This window comes from Leuresthes tenuis, unplaced genomic scaffold (genome assembly GCF_036924035.1).
Source record: "Leuresthes tenuis unplaced genomic scaffold, fLeuTen1.0.hap1 SCAF_8, whole genome shotgun sequence".
In the NCBI taxonomy this organism is placed as follows: domain Eukaryota; kingdom Metazoa; phylum Chordata; class Actinopteri; order Atheriniformes; family Atherinopsidae; genus Leuresthes; species Leuresthes tenuis.
Genome location: NW_027325362.1, coordinates 62,636 through 78,119, shown reverse-complemented (window position 1 = coordinate 78,119; position 15,484 = coordinate 62,636). Strand labels below are relative to the sequence as shown.

Sequence of the window (15,484 nt, the reverse complement as noted above, 5' to 3'; positions counted from 1 at the left end):
CTCCATGTTGTATGTTTGACAGTTGGACAGCATGGATAGGTCATTGAAAACATAATGTCGTGCATTTGTAGGTGGGTTAGGGTTAGGGAGTCTACTGAAGGGTTTAAATAGATAAAAAAAAAAGAAATGTCCCAAAAAATGTGTCCTTTTTGTTTGTTTTCCTCAAGGTCTTTTATTTCTAAGGTCTCTCATTTTGATAGGAAAAAGTGTTTACTCATGAAAAGATTTTGTTTTGCAACAGAAATATCTGATGTGACTTTATGCTTAAAATGACAATTTAAAGAAAATAGTTGTTTTGGAAATAATTCTGCAAAGGGAAGGCCTGCAGAAATAAGTTGTCTTACTATTCCACTGGCCTAAAGTAACCTAAAAAAATGAATCTGAGTTCACTGTTCTTGAAAAAATCCTGGGAAATTATTTCCTTACGTGAAAATCCTGATATTGATTTAAAATTTGATAGTTCACTATTTCAGGTATTCAGCACATGGAAGTGTAGAATTTGTTGTTTGTAGTATGTTTACTCAATAAAAACTGAGTTGCATCTAACCTTGTTAATGTGTTTTTGAGTTAAACTGAGTTGTACTGGAGTTAGTATCTGTCACGGTTTATTTTCTGTTCCATCTCTTGTCATTTCCTGTTTTATTTTGAAATCACTGACCTTCTCCTCTCGGTTCAGGTAACTTGCCCTTCCTCCCGTGTCAAGCGTCCGATTGTCTTCCCTGATTCCCAAAGTGTTTCCACCTGTTCCCCTTGGTCTCCCTTGTCTTGTGCCAGTTTGTTGTCTCCTTTTGAGCATCAGTACCAGCCTTCGTTTCAAGTCTTGAACCACAGTTCCACGAGCCTGCAGTGAGCGATCCTCCTGCAGTGCTGTCTTGATTTGTAATTTATTGTTCCATAGCCTTAGTTTATTTATTGTAACGGTAAGTTTCATAGCTTTGTTTTTCCTCCGTTTCAAGGAGTGATTTTTGTTGTAACCATTCCCAGTCGCCTCCGTTAAAGGAGAGCTTTTTAAGTATTGTTAAAGTTTCATAGTTTTGTTCAGAGTGCGTCTTTTGTTTTATTCCGCCTCGTTCTGAGAGAGTGTCTTCATTTCGTTAAGAGTTCATGAAACCAAGCACCTCATCATGGACTGCTATCCTCCATGCACACAGATGATCTGTGATGGAGGTCATTTAAGTTCCAACATTGAGGCTAAATGGCCGGGATCAGTTCATGATTCCAGGATATTCGAGCATCCTCACTGGCTCAGAGGTTTGCACAAGGTGCGAGAATTTTACTGAAGGTGTATGTAGCATAGGCATAGTTTTAGTAATCTGATTGATCAGGTGTAGAGGTCATTTTAAGGAATTTAAAGTGCTGGTCATACTTTATTATAGATGCCATATAAGGCACATATTGCAACAAATTGCCAAATCTTAACACGTGTATCCAGCCGACATTTCTCTTATTCTGCAGCAGAGTTCAGTGCCGTCCTGCTCGGGGACAGAGGCTCTGCATGCTGCTGTACCTCCTCAGGACACATCCTGATCCAGGAACAAGGGAAGAGAGGGCGTTCAGCCGTGCACGTGATAAAACAAGCGCACGGAGAGAGATGGCCTTCGGACAGATTAAATCCAGGTTCATTGCTTAAAGGTCTCAGGCAGCATGGCTGACAGAGCTTCTTAAATTAATAGTATGCTACATATTTAGTACATTTGGTCTTCTGGACAACTTTTCAGGCTCAAGTGTTTTCTTGCTGGATTCCCTGCAGGTTCCAGAGCCTGAAAGGACTCAGTCTCTCCTGATTGGGCTTGTGACATCGTCATTGCTTGTGTGGTCCTTCGCTATATCGCTGGGAGAGACTGTCCACCACGATGGTAGAGGAACGAGGGGAGTACATCGATATGGCATTTCCCGAACAAATGGATGGAAGAACAGTAAGGGACCTATACAGAGACACACACTTCTGTTAATAGTTCTGGTTGTGACCTTTGCGTTACCTTTGAGGGACTTCTTTTCATAATTAAGCATTGACACAGCAGCAGTTTCAGTTAGAGCAAGTGTAAGAAGGCTAAATGCACAGAGAGAATTTACCATTCCAAACGTTAGGTCATGGCACCCCACTGTGAATAGAAATGTAGAAACAAATTATTATTCCATGTCCAATTTGGTGTTCTGTAGACCCAACCGAAGTTTCCTTTTGTACAGAGTTCGGACCTTTGATAGAGGAAATGTGTCTGTGAGCAACAAAGGATGAAGGCAGTGAGGTGAAGAGTTACTTCACCCTTTGCTGCTGGAGTTTGTGTTCCTGTTGCCACCTGCAGTAAAGAGTTTTGGTGATAATTAGGCCTGTTGGTGCAGAACAGACTGCAGACGCATCCAAACCGGTCCACAGGTTTAGTAATAAGCAGCCGACCTGTGGCTTTTCTGGGTCTACAGACACAGTTTCATCACTAAACGCCCGAGATGTGCAGCTGACCTTATCTGGGTGCTTACCTGCAGGGTAACCCTCCTTCCTGTTTGGGCCATCAAGCTGCAAACAGAGAAACACGCAGCTGCTGAAGCAGGAGATCACAGGGATGCATGAGATGCAGAGTGTCTCCATGGAAACAGAATTAAATGGAACAGAACCGCTCACACATGGGTTAGGGGCGTCCTCTGAGGTCTGAGGATCCAGCAGGCAGATGGTGTCTCCCACCTCTGACAGATACACCGTCATTCTAACTGAGGGAGAGTGATCAGTGCCTTCGGCTTAATGATCCCACACACTTTGGGAACATAACCCGAGGAGGTCCCTCCCTCTGTTCCTTCCACCAGAGGCCGCCCTCGACCTCTGGTTAGAGCAAGTTCCTCTGCTGGAGTGAGATCTTCGGGTGGAGGACCCCACCTGTGGCAGAGGCCTCGGTCTTTTTCTGGTAGCTGCAGTGCAACATATTCACAGCTCAACACACTTCTTCAGGCTCCTCTGAAACATGTTCTTTCCTTTCAGACTGCTGCTGCTGAGCTGGAACAGTGAGGAGTTCATATGTGGCTCACATATAGCCCCAAAGTATGGTGCTGCTGCTGGTTATTAATGAACTGAGCCGGGCCAGAACATCTCATACAGACACAGTTCAGCGCTTTATGGAAAGAATTCAAACCCAAAGAGGAGAGCATGAACACAGGAGGACAGAGAAATAAACAGATGCTGTGAAACTTAGTCTGTTTCCCTCCTTTATTGATGGCAGCTGATTACCTTTTGTGGTGATCACACGTTTAAACTCATCACTCAGCTCCATCAGCATCTTTGTTCAGCTGCAGAGGAAAGCTCTGGTCCTGCTCTCCTTTCCTCCACCATCCACTCGTCAGGGCTTCCTTCGTTCCTGGGCACTCGGCTTCAATCGGCCTCGCTCAAAGCCCGGTTCTGTCGGCTTGAATCGGCCTCGCTCAAAGCCCGGTTCTGTCGGCTTGAATCGGCCTCGCTCAAAGCCCGGTTCTGTCGGGTTGAATCGGGTTGAATCGGCCTCGCTCAGATGCAGCTGAGATGTCTGAGAGGAACGACCTGAGGCTAAAGTTGGAGATGGTGTTAGTCTAAGGGAGGCTTTCTTCAGCTCCTGGTGGAACACCTCTCAGGTGTGACACACACTATGAACATATGCAGGATGATTTGATTTACAGATTGTTTTGGTATTTTGTTTCATTATTTGAGAGTATAGGTATTTTATTTTTTATTATTATTACTATTATTGATGTTTGAATTATTTGGGGTTTATTTGAAGGAATTGTGTTCTTTTTGATTATATTATTTTTGGGAATTTATTACATCCTTATTTGTCTGTGACCATCACCTGTAGAAGTGAAATCATTGCAGTCCTTTGGCTCATCGCCAGCTGTTTTTGTTCATTTTCTGTTGTCACTTAGTTTTTAACTACTGGAAATCCCGTCTGTCCTAGTGAGCTATTGGAACCTGAGTGACCTTAAGACTCTCTAGGTGGAGTTCCTTGGGTTTAGGTCCTTGGCATTGTCAAGCTTTTTTTTTTACACTCCTATCACAAACAACCTGCTGGAAGAGTGCACACAAACACTTCTGACTAGATTAAACCAAACACAGCCGTACTAAGACATCAGTCAAACCTTTCCATGTGATGGGAGGTTGACTAAATTATTTTGGCATGTTTCTTTGAAGTGCCTTGAAATGACATTGGTTGTAATTTGAGGCTATAAAGATAACATTTAATTGAATTGTTTTTAACATTGTGCTTTGGGGACCACAGTAGATCCCCAGTGTTTGTTTCTCTCGTCTCCACAAACCACCTGATCATCCTCTGATCTACTAACGCCTCCAGTTTTCTGCCAGGTTCTGATCTTGAGCCGCTGAACATTTGGTCTTTTTTTTTTCTTTAAGAGTCCAGGCTTTATTTATTCTGATTTAAATCGGAGTGACACGAGGAGGAACTTGAAGATGTCTAGTTTCTCCAGCAGGGGAGCTGTTTCATCCAAATCTCCTCTGCTCAACAGTAATGAGATCCTGTAACCATCACTCACATCTGTCTTTGATGTTTACTGAAACATGAAATTATAATGAAGTAAACGAAATGTTACATTTCTGCATGATGAAGATTATCTGAGCAGAAGGGGGAACAAAAAGGATGAGGGGAACCTGGGGGGCACTGAGGAGGTGTTCACCACTCAGACTTACTGAATCATCGAAGGAGGAGGAGCAGCGGGTGCTCCAGTGTTCAATCCCTCAGATTGAACACTGCAAAGAAACCAAGCAGAAGCCTGACAGGATCAGTGGATGGGATTTATTTTGTGGGTGTTGAATTTCCGTGCTCAGGCTTTTTATGGAGCTGACGAGTGACAGAGGTGTTAATCACAGCTCAGTCATCAGAAAGCGCAGTTTTTCAGAGGTGGATCACTCGTTTTTCATCAAAATGTGTTTAGTTTCTCCTTGTTTCATGTTAAAAATGTGATGATGCCACCAGAGGGGGCTTGTGAAGCCAAAGTAGGTCACTTCATCAAAGCGGACCTGTTTCATTGAAGCTGTGAGGAGACTTCAGTTCACGGGTGAAAAAGCAGCTTTTGTTCCCACAGATACTAAAGTTTAGAGACACCAACTGGTTTGATAATCAGATGATGCAGCTTCACAGAAGACGGAGTCTGGGAAGACTAATTTTTCTTTCAGCGTGAACAAAATTAAGTGTTTAAGCTGTCTCTGGAGTCAGTGACAGGTGTCATCTTTTGGAGTAACATTAACCCTGAACAAAGATGACTCTTGGAAGCAGCCTTTGCCACCTGAACGTCGGCGGTCGCAGGTTTTCTTTCCCCGTGGAGTTGATGAAGCGCCTGCCGCTCAGCAGACTCAGCCGGTTGCATCGCTGCGTTTCAGAGAGCGAGTTGCTGGAGCTCTGCGATGACTACGACCGAGACAGAAACGAGTTCTTCTTTGACCGGCACTCGGATGCTTTCAGCTTCATCATGCTGTACGTGCAACACGGGAAGCTGCGCTTCGTGCCACACATGTGTGAGTTATCCTTTTACAATGAGATGCTGTACTGGGGCCTGGAGAGCGCCGAGCTGCAGCCATGCTGTCAGCGCCGCCTCGAGGACTGCATGTCTGACTGCTTCGTGCACTTCTTCCCTGAGGAGGAGCCGTGTGGCCATGAGGAGACGCAGAGTCACTGGCTGGAGAGAATGAGAAGAACATTTGAGGAGCCCACGTCCTCTCTGGTGGCGCAGATCCTCGCCTCAATTTCTGTCCTATTTGTGGTTATCTCCATAGTGATGCTATGTGCCAGCACCTTATCGGATTGGAAGGCTGCAGAGACCTTGGATGAGAACAGGTAAGACTAGTCCAGGACCACCTGAGCACAAACACATACAACACACACAGCTCTGACCCATCAGGGCTTGGACAGAGGACCTGTGGGGAAGGTCAGTGGTTTTAATGCTGTGACTGATCATTGGGCAGTTACGCTTGAAAGTTTAGCATCCATTCAGAATTTAACAGATTTCTGCACATATGACACCAAACTTGGTGAGAACCCAGTTAATTAAACAAATGAGACAACAAGTGATATACTCTGTCACTTCATCATGGAGGAAAATGAATCAACAGTACATATCTAAGTGGAAAAAGTGTGTACTCTTTGGGGATGAGCACTGAACTAAAAAGATCACTCCAACAGTAGGTATGTAACAGTCTGCAGGTAGAGAGAGGGAGCAAAGGGACCTCTAAAGAACTGAAGGTCTCTTTCTGATGGTAATGTCCGTCAGGAGAACTCCTTGATGAGAACATAACAGACAACAAAGAGAAAGAACTGCTTCTAAAAAGAACACTGCAGTTTGATAAAGATGACATGGATGAGCCAGAAGGCTGCTGCAGAAATGTTCTGTGGACCGATGGGACCAAAATACAACTTTTTGGTATGAATGAAAAGTTTGGTGAAATAAATTAATACATTCCATGAGCCCAACCTGATCCCGTTTATAAAACCCCATGGCTGTGATATCATGGTGTGAGCCAGGACCATCAGTAATTCTGAATTACAGCAGTCATACAGTAAAACCATCACTTTCAGCACTTAGTGGCTCTACCAAAGAAACATTAAGTTCCTGAGACACCAAGCTGGCGTCAAGAACTGGTGATAAAGAACCGAAACCGGCAGTACAATCCGTGCCTGCACAAGAGGACGAAACTTAAGCAGATAAAATGCAGGACTTAGTTTAGTTTTTAGTATCCAACAAAGTTCTAGCTCAGTTAAACATGTTTTTCAATGTGTTTAAACTAAGCTACAAATAAAGTAAAGCGATTACCTCTAGGGTCAGTGAGAGCAGGGGCAGAAGATGGCTCACAGGAAGACTTCATGGCAACTGACACTGGAACTAACATGACTATGAGGTGGAGATGTGACTCAGTGAAGGATAGGGGGACGGACCTATTCTCTAAGGCTGGGCAGAATAGTTCTCAGAGGAAAGAGCGTAGCTGGAGAAAATAAGTGGTAGGCGAGAGGGAAATAAGCTCCAGGTTTGTCCTTGTGGCTGGCAGAAAGTAACATCAGTTACAGGCCTTAAAATGCATCAGGGAAGAAAGAAAAGTGTGTGGTAAAAGAAGGGCAGTGTGGCCGCATCGATCAATACTTTTTAAGAAATCAATGGAGTAAGTCGGATGAAGTCCAGCGGCAGGTAGAAAACCACAGCCTGAAGGATATCAATAACGCAGCTACAGAGGAGGTGGAGGAGGTTCTAAGAAGGGATGCAGCTGATACTGAGGCCAGTTAGAGAGAGAAACATGGAGCAGAAAGCTAGAGTTAAGTGGAATAGGGCAAATAGCAACAAAGAATGGGAGGCAGTCAATGAAGATTTGTTGATAATATTAAGTGGGAGGAAATGCAAGCGACAGACGAGAGAAGATGGGAGATATGATTTACTCCTTTGATGTAGAAAGCTTTGGGTGCAAGATAGAAAGAGGGTTGAAAGAATACATTTAGTTAAGTCAAGACGGCAAAGAGAAATGGAGAAATTGGTTAAGGAAAGAAGAAATTTAAGAAAGCAGAGGAAAAGAGCCACAGAGGAAGAGAGGGAGGTAATTAATGTTTTGCAGGAAGAACTGAGAAGCAGGCCAGCGATACTCAGAAGGGCTGAATATCTTAGAAAAAAGAGAAAATAAATCATATGTAAGGACTGCGTTTTATAGGGACCATTTCAAGTTTGTTAAAGGGTTGTTTAACCAGGAAAAGGGAGGCGGCTTAAAGCAACAAAGTCAGAGGTGGAAGAGGATCCAAGAAATACATATTCAGATCTTAAGAAGTAGGCCTTCCACCTGACATGCCACCATTAGGAGAGATAAGATAAGCTCATAAGATGGATGTTAGACCACCTGGGTGGAAAGAGGTTGAAGAGGTAGTCAGGCTACCGGGTTTATAAAAGTGCACCTGATATCCTAAAGTTTTTGTGGAGGTAATTAAGAACACTAGGCACACGAGCATGATGTGGCATCAGATTCAGACAGACAAGATTGAGAAAAAATACTTGTATGTTATATTTCTGGATCTAGAAAATGCTTTTGGTTCAGTGCCACACAGCCTTATTTGGAAAGTGTTTGATTATTTTAGAGTGTCTGTAGTTGTTGTTAACTTAGTAAGAGCATATTCCCAGGATATTAGACTGTGCCTAAGGTTTCATAACAGGTTGGGAGAGGCTAGAAATAGGCTTTATGGCAGGGTGTATAATTTCCCTATTAGCATCTACAATGGAGATATTTATTAGAGTTTCCAAGCGGGTTGTAGGTGGAGAGAGACGTCGGGATGGCATGCAGCTTACACCAAGTAGGGCCTACATGGATGGTATGAATTGGTGACTACAACAGTGTCATGTATGAGGAGAATATTTGAGAGACTTGATGGTATGATTGGTATGAAAATCAAACCTAAGTCTAGAAGTATCTCAATAAGCAGAGAGAAATTAAGTGATAGAAAGTTAGTAATAGATGAAGAAAGCGTTCCAGTAATTAGGGAAAAGGCAGTAAAGAGTTTAGGTAGGTGGTACCAGGCAGACATGAATGATGGAGAGCAGGCAGTGCAGTTTCATAAAGATGTTGCTGAGGGACTGGATAGAATAAATAAATCAGGGCTTCCAGGAAAGTTGAAGCTGTGGTGTCTGCAGTTTGGACTGTTTCCTCGGTTGATGTGGCCACTGTCAGTGTATGAGATTCCATTATCTGTTGCAGAAAAAAGGAAAGATTAGTTAGCTTTTACATTAGGAAGTGGCTAAGTGTTCCTAGATGCTTAAGTACTGTGGCACTCCCCAGAACCTAAAACTCTGGATAAATGGAGACCTGTTATGTTCGTTATGTTCAGGTAAAGCAACTCTAAGGCACATTTTGTCAGGTTGTATGGTTAGTCTGTCACAAGGCCGGTATACGTAGTGACATAACCAAGTATTAAGAAGCTTAGCTGCCGGTGTTGAAGATTAATGAAGGCATGTAAATTTAGGAGGGTCTAAGGTGAAGAGAATGGCAATTCAGTTTGTTCAAGAGGGGGAGAAAGTTAATAAGACAATAAGGAGGCAGGACAGCTGAGAGGCTGCTTGTGATTGGGAGGTGCAGGTAGATTTAGGAGGAAAGCTTGTTGTTCCCCAGCAAATAGCCTCTACTAAGGCCCGATATAGTTTTGTGTTCTAGGGGTAGAATGAGAGTCGATGTCATAGAGAAGAAATCCAGGATGTATTTAAGTGGAGGGTGTGGCCCAGGTGAGCCTTTTGAAACCAGGCGGCCATTTTAGATGAGTTGGCCTGTATGGCCTTGTTTTTGCTGGCATTTTTAGTGACTGTAGGACTGTTTAAGTGAGTTTTTCTGCTGAATCTGCTCGTGTGTCTTGTCCTGCCTCCACCTCTGGCCCCCTCTATACTGTCATTACCCCCCCACCCGAACCAGGGTTTGAATCCCCACCCCGCTGTGACTGGTGTGCAGCTGGTGGGAGGCTGGGGCAGCCTGTGGCTGTGGAAAAAAAGATGGTTGTTGTGGTGTGAGAAGCAGTGATGGCTGGCATTAGGGGAGTGACTCTGGGACGCCACTGATCCCTGTCTAGCCTCCTGAAAACACTCTCTTTTGGTGAAATCACAGATAAAGTTGTTTTTAAACAGCTGAACCAATTCTTGTCACAGAACAACTGTTTTGACATCTTCTAGGCAGGGTTTGGTCCAACCCACAGCACTGAGACCCCTCTGGTTAAACATCCAGTTACATACAGACGGACAGTGTTTCTGTCCGAGTGTTACTGGATGTCAGAGCTGATACAAAATGCTGATCCACGGACATTCTGCCATAGAACTAAACTGGTTTAAATATGACTGAAAAAACAGAGACTACCTTATAGTAAATCACATGTCTGACAGAACAAAAATGCCACGTGGAGTTCCTCATGGTTCAATTGCGGGGTCTCTTTTATTCAACATTTACATGCTGAACCCCCGTAATTGTGATCTATTGTCATCCAGATCGATCTCAACATTTCATCTGGGGATTAGAATCCCTTACAATCACTCTTTAAGAGTCTAATTAACTGAAAGAATTCTGGATCATCCAGTTGTGCATTTGTTAGACTATTCAGAGCTCATTGTCTTTGGAGCCAAAGAAGGACGGTTAAACTTCAGTCTGTAATGTTAAAAAGTACAAACCAAGGCAGAGATCTGGGTGTTATTATGGACTCAGACCTGAACTTCAGTCAGTTATGAAGTCACCTGGAAAATATTTCCAGGACTAAAGGACTAATGTATCAGTGATTTAGAAAAGCTGCTCCATGCATTTATCTTCAGCAGACCTGATGACTGTAACAGAGTATTTCCTGATCTGCCTAAAAGATGCTCAGATGGCTGATTCAGATTCACCTTCCTGTCCGTCAGAGAGTTGATTTTAAAACGCTGCTGTTCGCTGAGTCAGTTCTTCCTCTTTTAAATCAAACCTGATCCCATTCACCGCATGTAACTGATTTAACTAAACTGAGGGACTCAAAAACTTAAACTGCTATTTTTTAAAACATTAATTTCTCACGTTTTGGTTTATTAACATTAGATTAAAATGAGATGCTTTTATGTTCACTGGGAAGCTCTGAATCTATATGTTATGAGCTGTGAGTTGTGCTGTGTAAATAAATTAGTTATGCCTTGTTTGGCTGTCTCCTCTGCAGGATTATGGAGGCAGTTTGCATCGGTTGGTTCACTGCTGAGTGTGTTGTCCGTTTCCTCGTGTCTCGTGATAAATGTGAGTTCATCCGTCGTCCTCTGAACATCATCGATCTTCTCGCCATCACGCCATATTATGTCTCGGTTACCGTGACGATTCTGACAGGGGAGAACTCCCAGCTGCAGCGGGCTGGCGTCACGCTGCGTGTGCTGCGGATGATGCGGATTTTCTGGCTGATCAAGCTGGCGCGTCACTTCCTGGGCCTGCAGACTCTCGGCCTGACACTGCGGCGCTGCTACCGGGAGATGGTGATGCTTCTTGTCTTTATCTGCGTTGCCATGGCAATCTTCAGCGCGCTGGCCCAGCTGCTGGAGCACGGCTTGGACCTGGAGACCGGAAACCAGGACTACGCCACCATCCCTGCCGCCTGCTGGTGGGTCATCATCTCCATGACAACAGTGGGATACGGGGACATGTACCCGGTGACGGTGGCGGGCCGAGTTCTGGGCGGGCTCTGCGTGGTCAGCGGCATCGTGCTGTTGGCACTGCCCATCACCTTCATCTACCACAGCTTCGTCCAGTGTTACCACGAGCTGAAGGTGCGCTCGGCCCGCAGCGGTCCATCAGCAGAACTTATGAACTGAGCCCGGTTCTGTTTGTTTGTCTGAGAGATGATACACAAACTCCAAGTTTAGCTCAGAATTTATCAAATGGTTCAAGTTACACAGCGCTGTGGACCTCTCTCTGCCAGGCAGTCTGATCAGAAAAAGGCTGCCAATATACTTATATTTTGCCATACAAACATGACGTGAATATTATTGTTCAAAAGTTGTGGAGAAGCCGTGGTTTAGACTTGGCTTTCCCTGATTGGTCCTGGGTCCGATATCAGCCTCGTACCCCATCTCTGCTCCAGTCAGATGTCTTTTCTTCCTGTGTTGGAAAACTCCTCCCTATCTCCCTGTGTCTGGTAATTTTCTACTATAGGCTTCATCCCACCTGCTTTGACTCCCCCTGTGAGCATGTAGCAGTTTCTCTCAATTCAGTCTCTTTCCTGTTTTAACCCTTCACACCATGGGGTCAATGTTTGTTCCCTTCAAAAAGGGATGAGCACAAAGCATAAATATGTACAATAGAAGGTAATATTAAACCCTCAACACTGGCCCAACTGAGGCAGCGGCATGCATCTCATCTGCTGATCACTACTGGAAGAAGACACTTCAAAGTGAGGTCAGACTCATGGACTGTTTGGTAACACCTGTACCAGACTGGCTCTGGTCCTGCTTATGTGTCAGACTGTATGTGTTCAGTTTGATAATCAAATAAGTTCAGCAGCTTTGGACTCAACACAGCAGGCTCTGATTGGAGATCAGGTTAACTTAAAAAAAGTTTTTTCACAAAAATGGCTTATCTTATTTTTGGTTAAGGAAACTAAAATCAGAAAAAAACTGTTTTCATTCCAATTGGTGAAAGGAATGAACAAATAACAATAACACCCATTTAAACTTATTTAAACCATCCGTCCAACCATCCAAACAACCGTCCGTACATCCCAGGCTCCCTCCCATCTAGAAGGCTATATATAGGTTAAGATAACATAATTCAAACCATCTTTTGGATTTGTAAAAATGAATCTGTGTCCATATCAACATTTTGTTTAGGATCTAGAAAAGTAAATGTTGGTCCGTGTATTATAATAAGGGCCAATGAGTTATTCTGTTTTCATAGAAAAGTATCTTTCCAGAGAGAGTTCCAGTGTTGGAGACATTTGGTTTGTACGTCAGAACAGAAGAGTGTGAAATACTGTTGGGTGGAAACCAAAGCACAATTACAGACTTTCCTTTTAAAATGTAATCGACTGTGCTCTTTCTTTCATAAATCCTCTTATAGATTTATAAGAAATCATTTGTAAATGTTTCTTCTCTTGTTAGTTCATCGATTTAATCCAGTTCAGTTATATTCATGTCAAATGGCTCATATCAGTGTATAACCTGTGAGGAGATGAAAGACAGAAAACAGCTGTTTATTAAAGATTTTAAAGATCAGACTGTCTCTGCAGCTTTTGACATAATTCTGAAATAGTTTAATAAAATTAAATTATTCATGTGTAACATTTTAAATATATGACTCTGTTTTTCCCACCCAGTGGAAATCACAAAGACCTCTTCTATTTGTTGCTGTGTATCGTCCACCTGCCCCTTATTCTGAGCCTTTATCCCAGTTAGTGCTGAGTACAGATAAAGTCATTGTAGTGACTTTAATATTCATGTAGATGTTGAAAATGACAGCCTAAATATTAACTTTAATTCTATATTAGACTCTATTGGATTTTCTCAAAGTGTTCACAGACCTACTCACTGCCTTAATCACACCCTTGACCTTTGACTTATGGCATTGAGAGTGAACAGTTAACAGTCAGAGGGTCCACATGCTGAGATGAACTGAAGCTACAGTTGGGTCCTTATCTGAGGGTAATTATCCTTGGATATATGGCGGTGAATGAATGGAATCACTGGCACAAAGCAGGTCATACCCCGGTACCATAGGTGGCGCTGTCCCCATTTCAGCTATCGCTAATAGAGCCACTTCCTGTTGGCGTCTTCACCGCCAACAACAACAAACTCAGGCATTGAGAAAGATGGCGAACGCAGAGCGAGATGAAGCTGCGTCCCTCTCCATCTGTGATGAGCTGGTTATGGAACAGAGATGCACAACGGTCTCCATCGCCTTGTTTCTTTCTTTCTGACGGCAGGAATATCGTCTCCTTCCACTTCAGGGGGACGATCCCGGGAAAAAATCTGGAGCAGAACGCTCGATCCGATCCACGGTCGTCTAAAAGCAGCAATCGGATCGAGTTATCCCGGGTCTTAATCCGATTGTAAGTAATCCGATCCGTGTTTTTGTCAGATTAAGGTGTCTACATGAGCTGAATAACTCAGTCTTATTGTAATTTAGCCTTTAATCCGATGGCACTCATGTAATCAGTGTTCCCTCATAACCCTGCATTCTCTGACCATTTTTAATAACCTTTGAGTTTACATTACTTGACTATACAGCTTCTGAGAAGAATTCTACATATAGAAGGTGTCTGTCAGAGAATGCTGTAACCAGATTTAAAGAGTTGATTTCATCATCCTTTTCTTCACTGCCATGTGCAGATATGACAGAGGACGGCTACCTAAATTTTACTCCAGTAGAACTTGACTCTCTTGTTGACAGCACTATAGCTTCAATGCGTACAACACTGGACAATGTTGCCCCTCTGAACAGGAAGGTAATCAGTCAGAAGAGGTTGGCTCCTTGGTATAATTCACAGCTGCTTTAAAGCAGACCGCTGTCAAGTAGGGTGAGGTTCGCTGTGGCGTGGTGGAGGTTTAGGACCTGGATGCAGATATTTAAAGTAAAACTTGATTTATTTCAACACAAAAATCAACACAAGGTGCGGCTGAGCCAGATTACAAAAACTTAACTCTGACTATGATCAATAAACATGGGAACGGTGGTTTTTACACTTTCTAAACTTATAACCTGCACATCGGTCTGCATCAGCCGTCTCAGGCTGAAGAACAGACTCTCATTGGGACATGGGCCGAAGCATTAATGACACGATTCAGTCGCTAAGTGCGAGCTCCATACAACCTTTGCCCCGTTCAGAGTGATTGGCTGGGATCCGCCTGGAGTCACACCGAACAAAGCGAGCGACGGAAGTGGCCAGTTGCCGTTAATTTCCAGTGTACAGAGCGAAGAGGCGCGGCTAAAGTGAAGGGAGGGTGGGTGATGTGGAGGGGGCTCAATGCCCCGATGAATGCTCGGCGCTCCCTGCGGTAAGTTCACATTTGCAGTATCCGTGACAGGTTTTGAACTCCAGTGCACACATAAGGCTCACCGGATTATATGGCGCATGGACGATTTTTGTAAAAAATGTAAGGCTTTTAGGTGCGCCTTATGGTGTGGAAAATAGGACCCTACCAACTAACCGAGGCTACGAGGATGGGCTTTAATCACTATCTCAACAGCAGATATTGATTTTGGCAAATAAGTTTAGAAAAACTTCCACTAGCAGACACACAATGTTCTTCCTGTGCAGTTCCGACACCTTCAGTGTGCTGTAGTGAGTTTTTAAAGCTCTTGCTTTAGTGAGAGGAGTGACCGCCCGTGATTTGAATGTGATGTTCAGCCTGTCCTCTCTGGTACCACCGAAGAGCAACAGGAGAGATCAAGTGGGAGAGCAAAGATATGATTGGACAGTGATTGAATATGATGATGACTTTGATCCTGGGACCATTGTTGAGGTCAATAAGACACATGCAAAAGTCACACGTGTAACCATGGCAGTCCTTGGTACTGGCAGGTTCAGATCTCTCTTTCTCTGATGGTACCCTGCGTTAAGTTTTAAGAAGTGAGACTGGTTTGATTTCACCGGCGGTTTATTCTCTCCTGCATAACACGTGAGAATGCTGGTCAGACACGGTTAATTCACACTTACTGCAGAGGAATGGAAATGCTTAATGAAGGAACTTAAAAAGAACTCCCACATACAGACTGCTAAAAAGGATCCAACTTACCTCGGACGCATCGTCCCAATACTGACGTCCATCAGGTGCAGCTGCTGACCACGCCAGCATTAAGGAGGAGACGCCCAACAGCCAACACGCCACACAATGCAGTAACTTCCAATATTACAATAATAAAAGCAAGTGCAATAAGAACTATTTACTCCGTTACACATGCATGCACATGGTGGGGAAAAATTGGTTCTACAGCCAAACCGTGAGGATACTTTTGGTATTTCTTAGATGATGTCCTCAGAATCAGACTTGGTGCCGTGTCGAAGACAAAGAAATATGG

General features: G+C 43.7%; 1 protein-coding gene across 1 annotated transcript; it reads left to right on the top strand.

Moving 5' to 3' along the window:
• The first annotated feature begins 5,192 nt into the window (after nucleotides 1-5,192).
• On the top strand, nucleotides 5,193-12,663 carry LOC140312526 (voltage-gated potassium channel regulatory subunit KCNG3-like). Its single transcript, XM_072390313.1, has 2 exons — nucleotides 5,193-5,801; nucleotides 10,644-12,663. The coding sequence occupies exons 1-2, from the start codon at nucleotides 5,227-5,229 to the stop codon at nucleotides 11,281-11,283; spliced, it is 1,215 nt and encodes a 404-aa protein (XP_072246414.1). The 5' UTR covers nucleotides 5,193-5,226; the 3' UTR covers nucleotides 11,284-12,663.
• Nucleotides 12,664-15,484: the final 2,821 nt, after the last annotated feature.

Coding starts and splice junctions, on each gene's coding strand:
- LOC140312526 (XM_072390313.1), top strand. CDS start 5,227: ATGACTCTTGGAAGCAGCCTTTGCCACCTGAACGTCGGCGGTCGCAGG. Junction 5,802..10,643: donor GAGACCTTGGATGAGAACAG/GTAAGACTAGTC, acceptor TCTCCTCTGCAG/GATTATGGAGGCAGTTTGCA.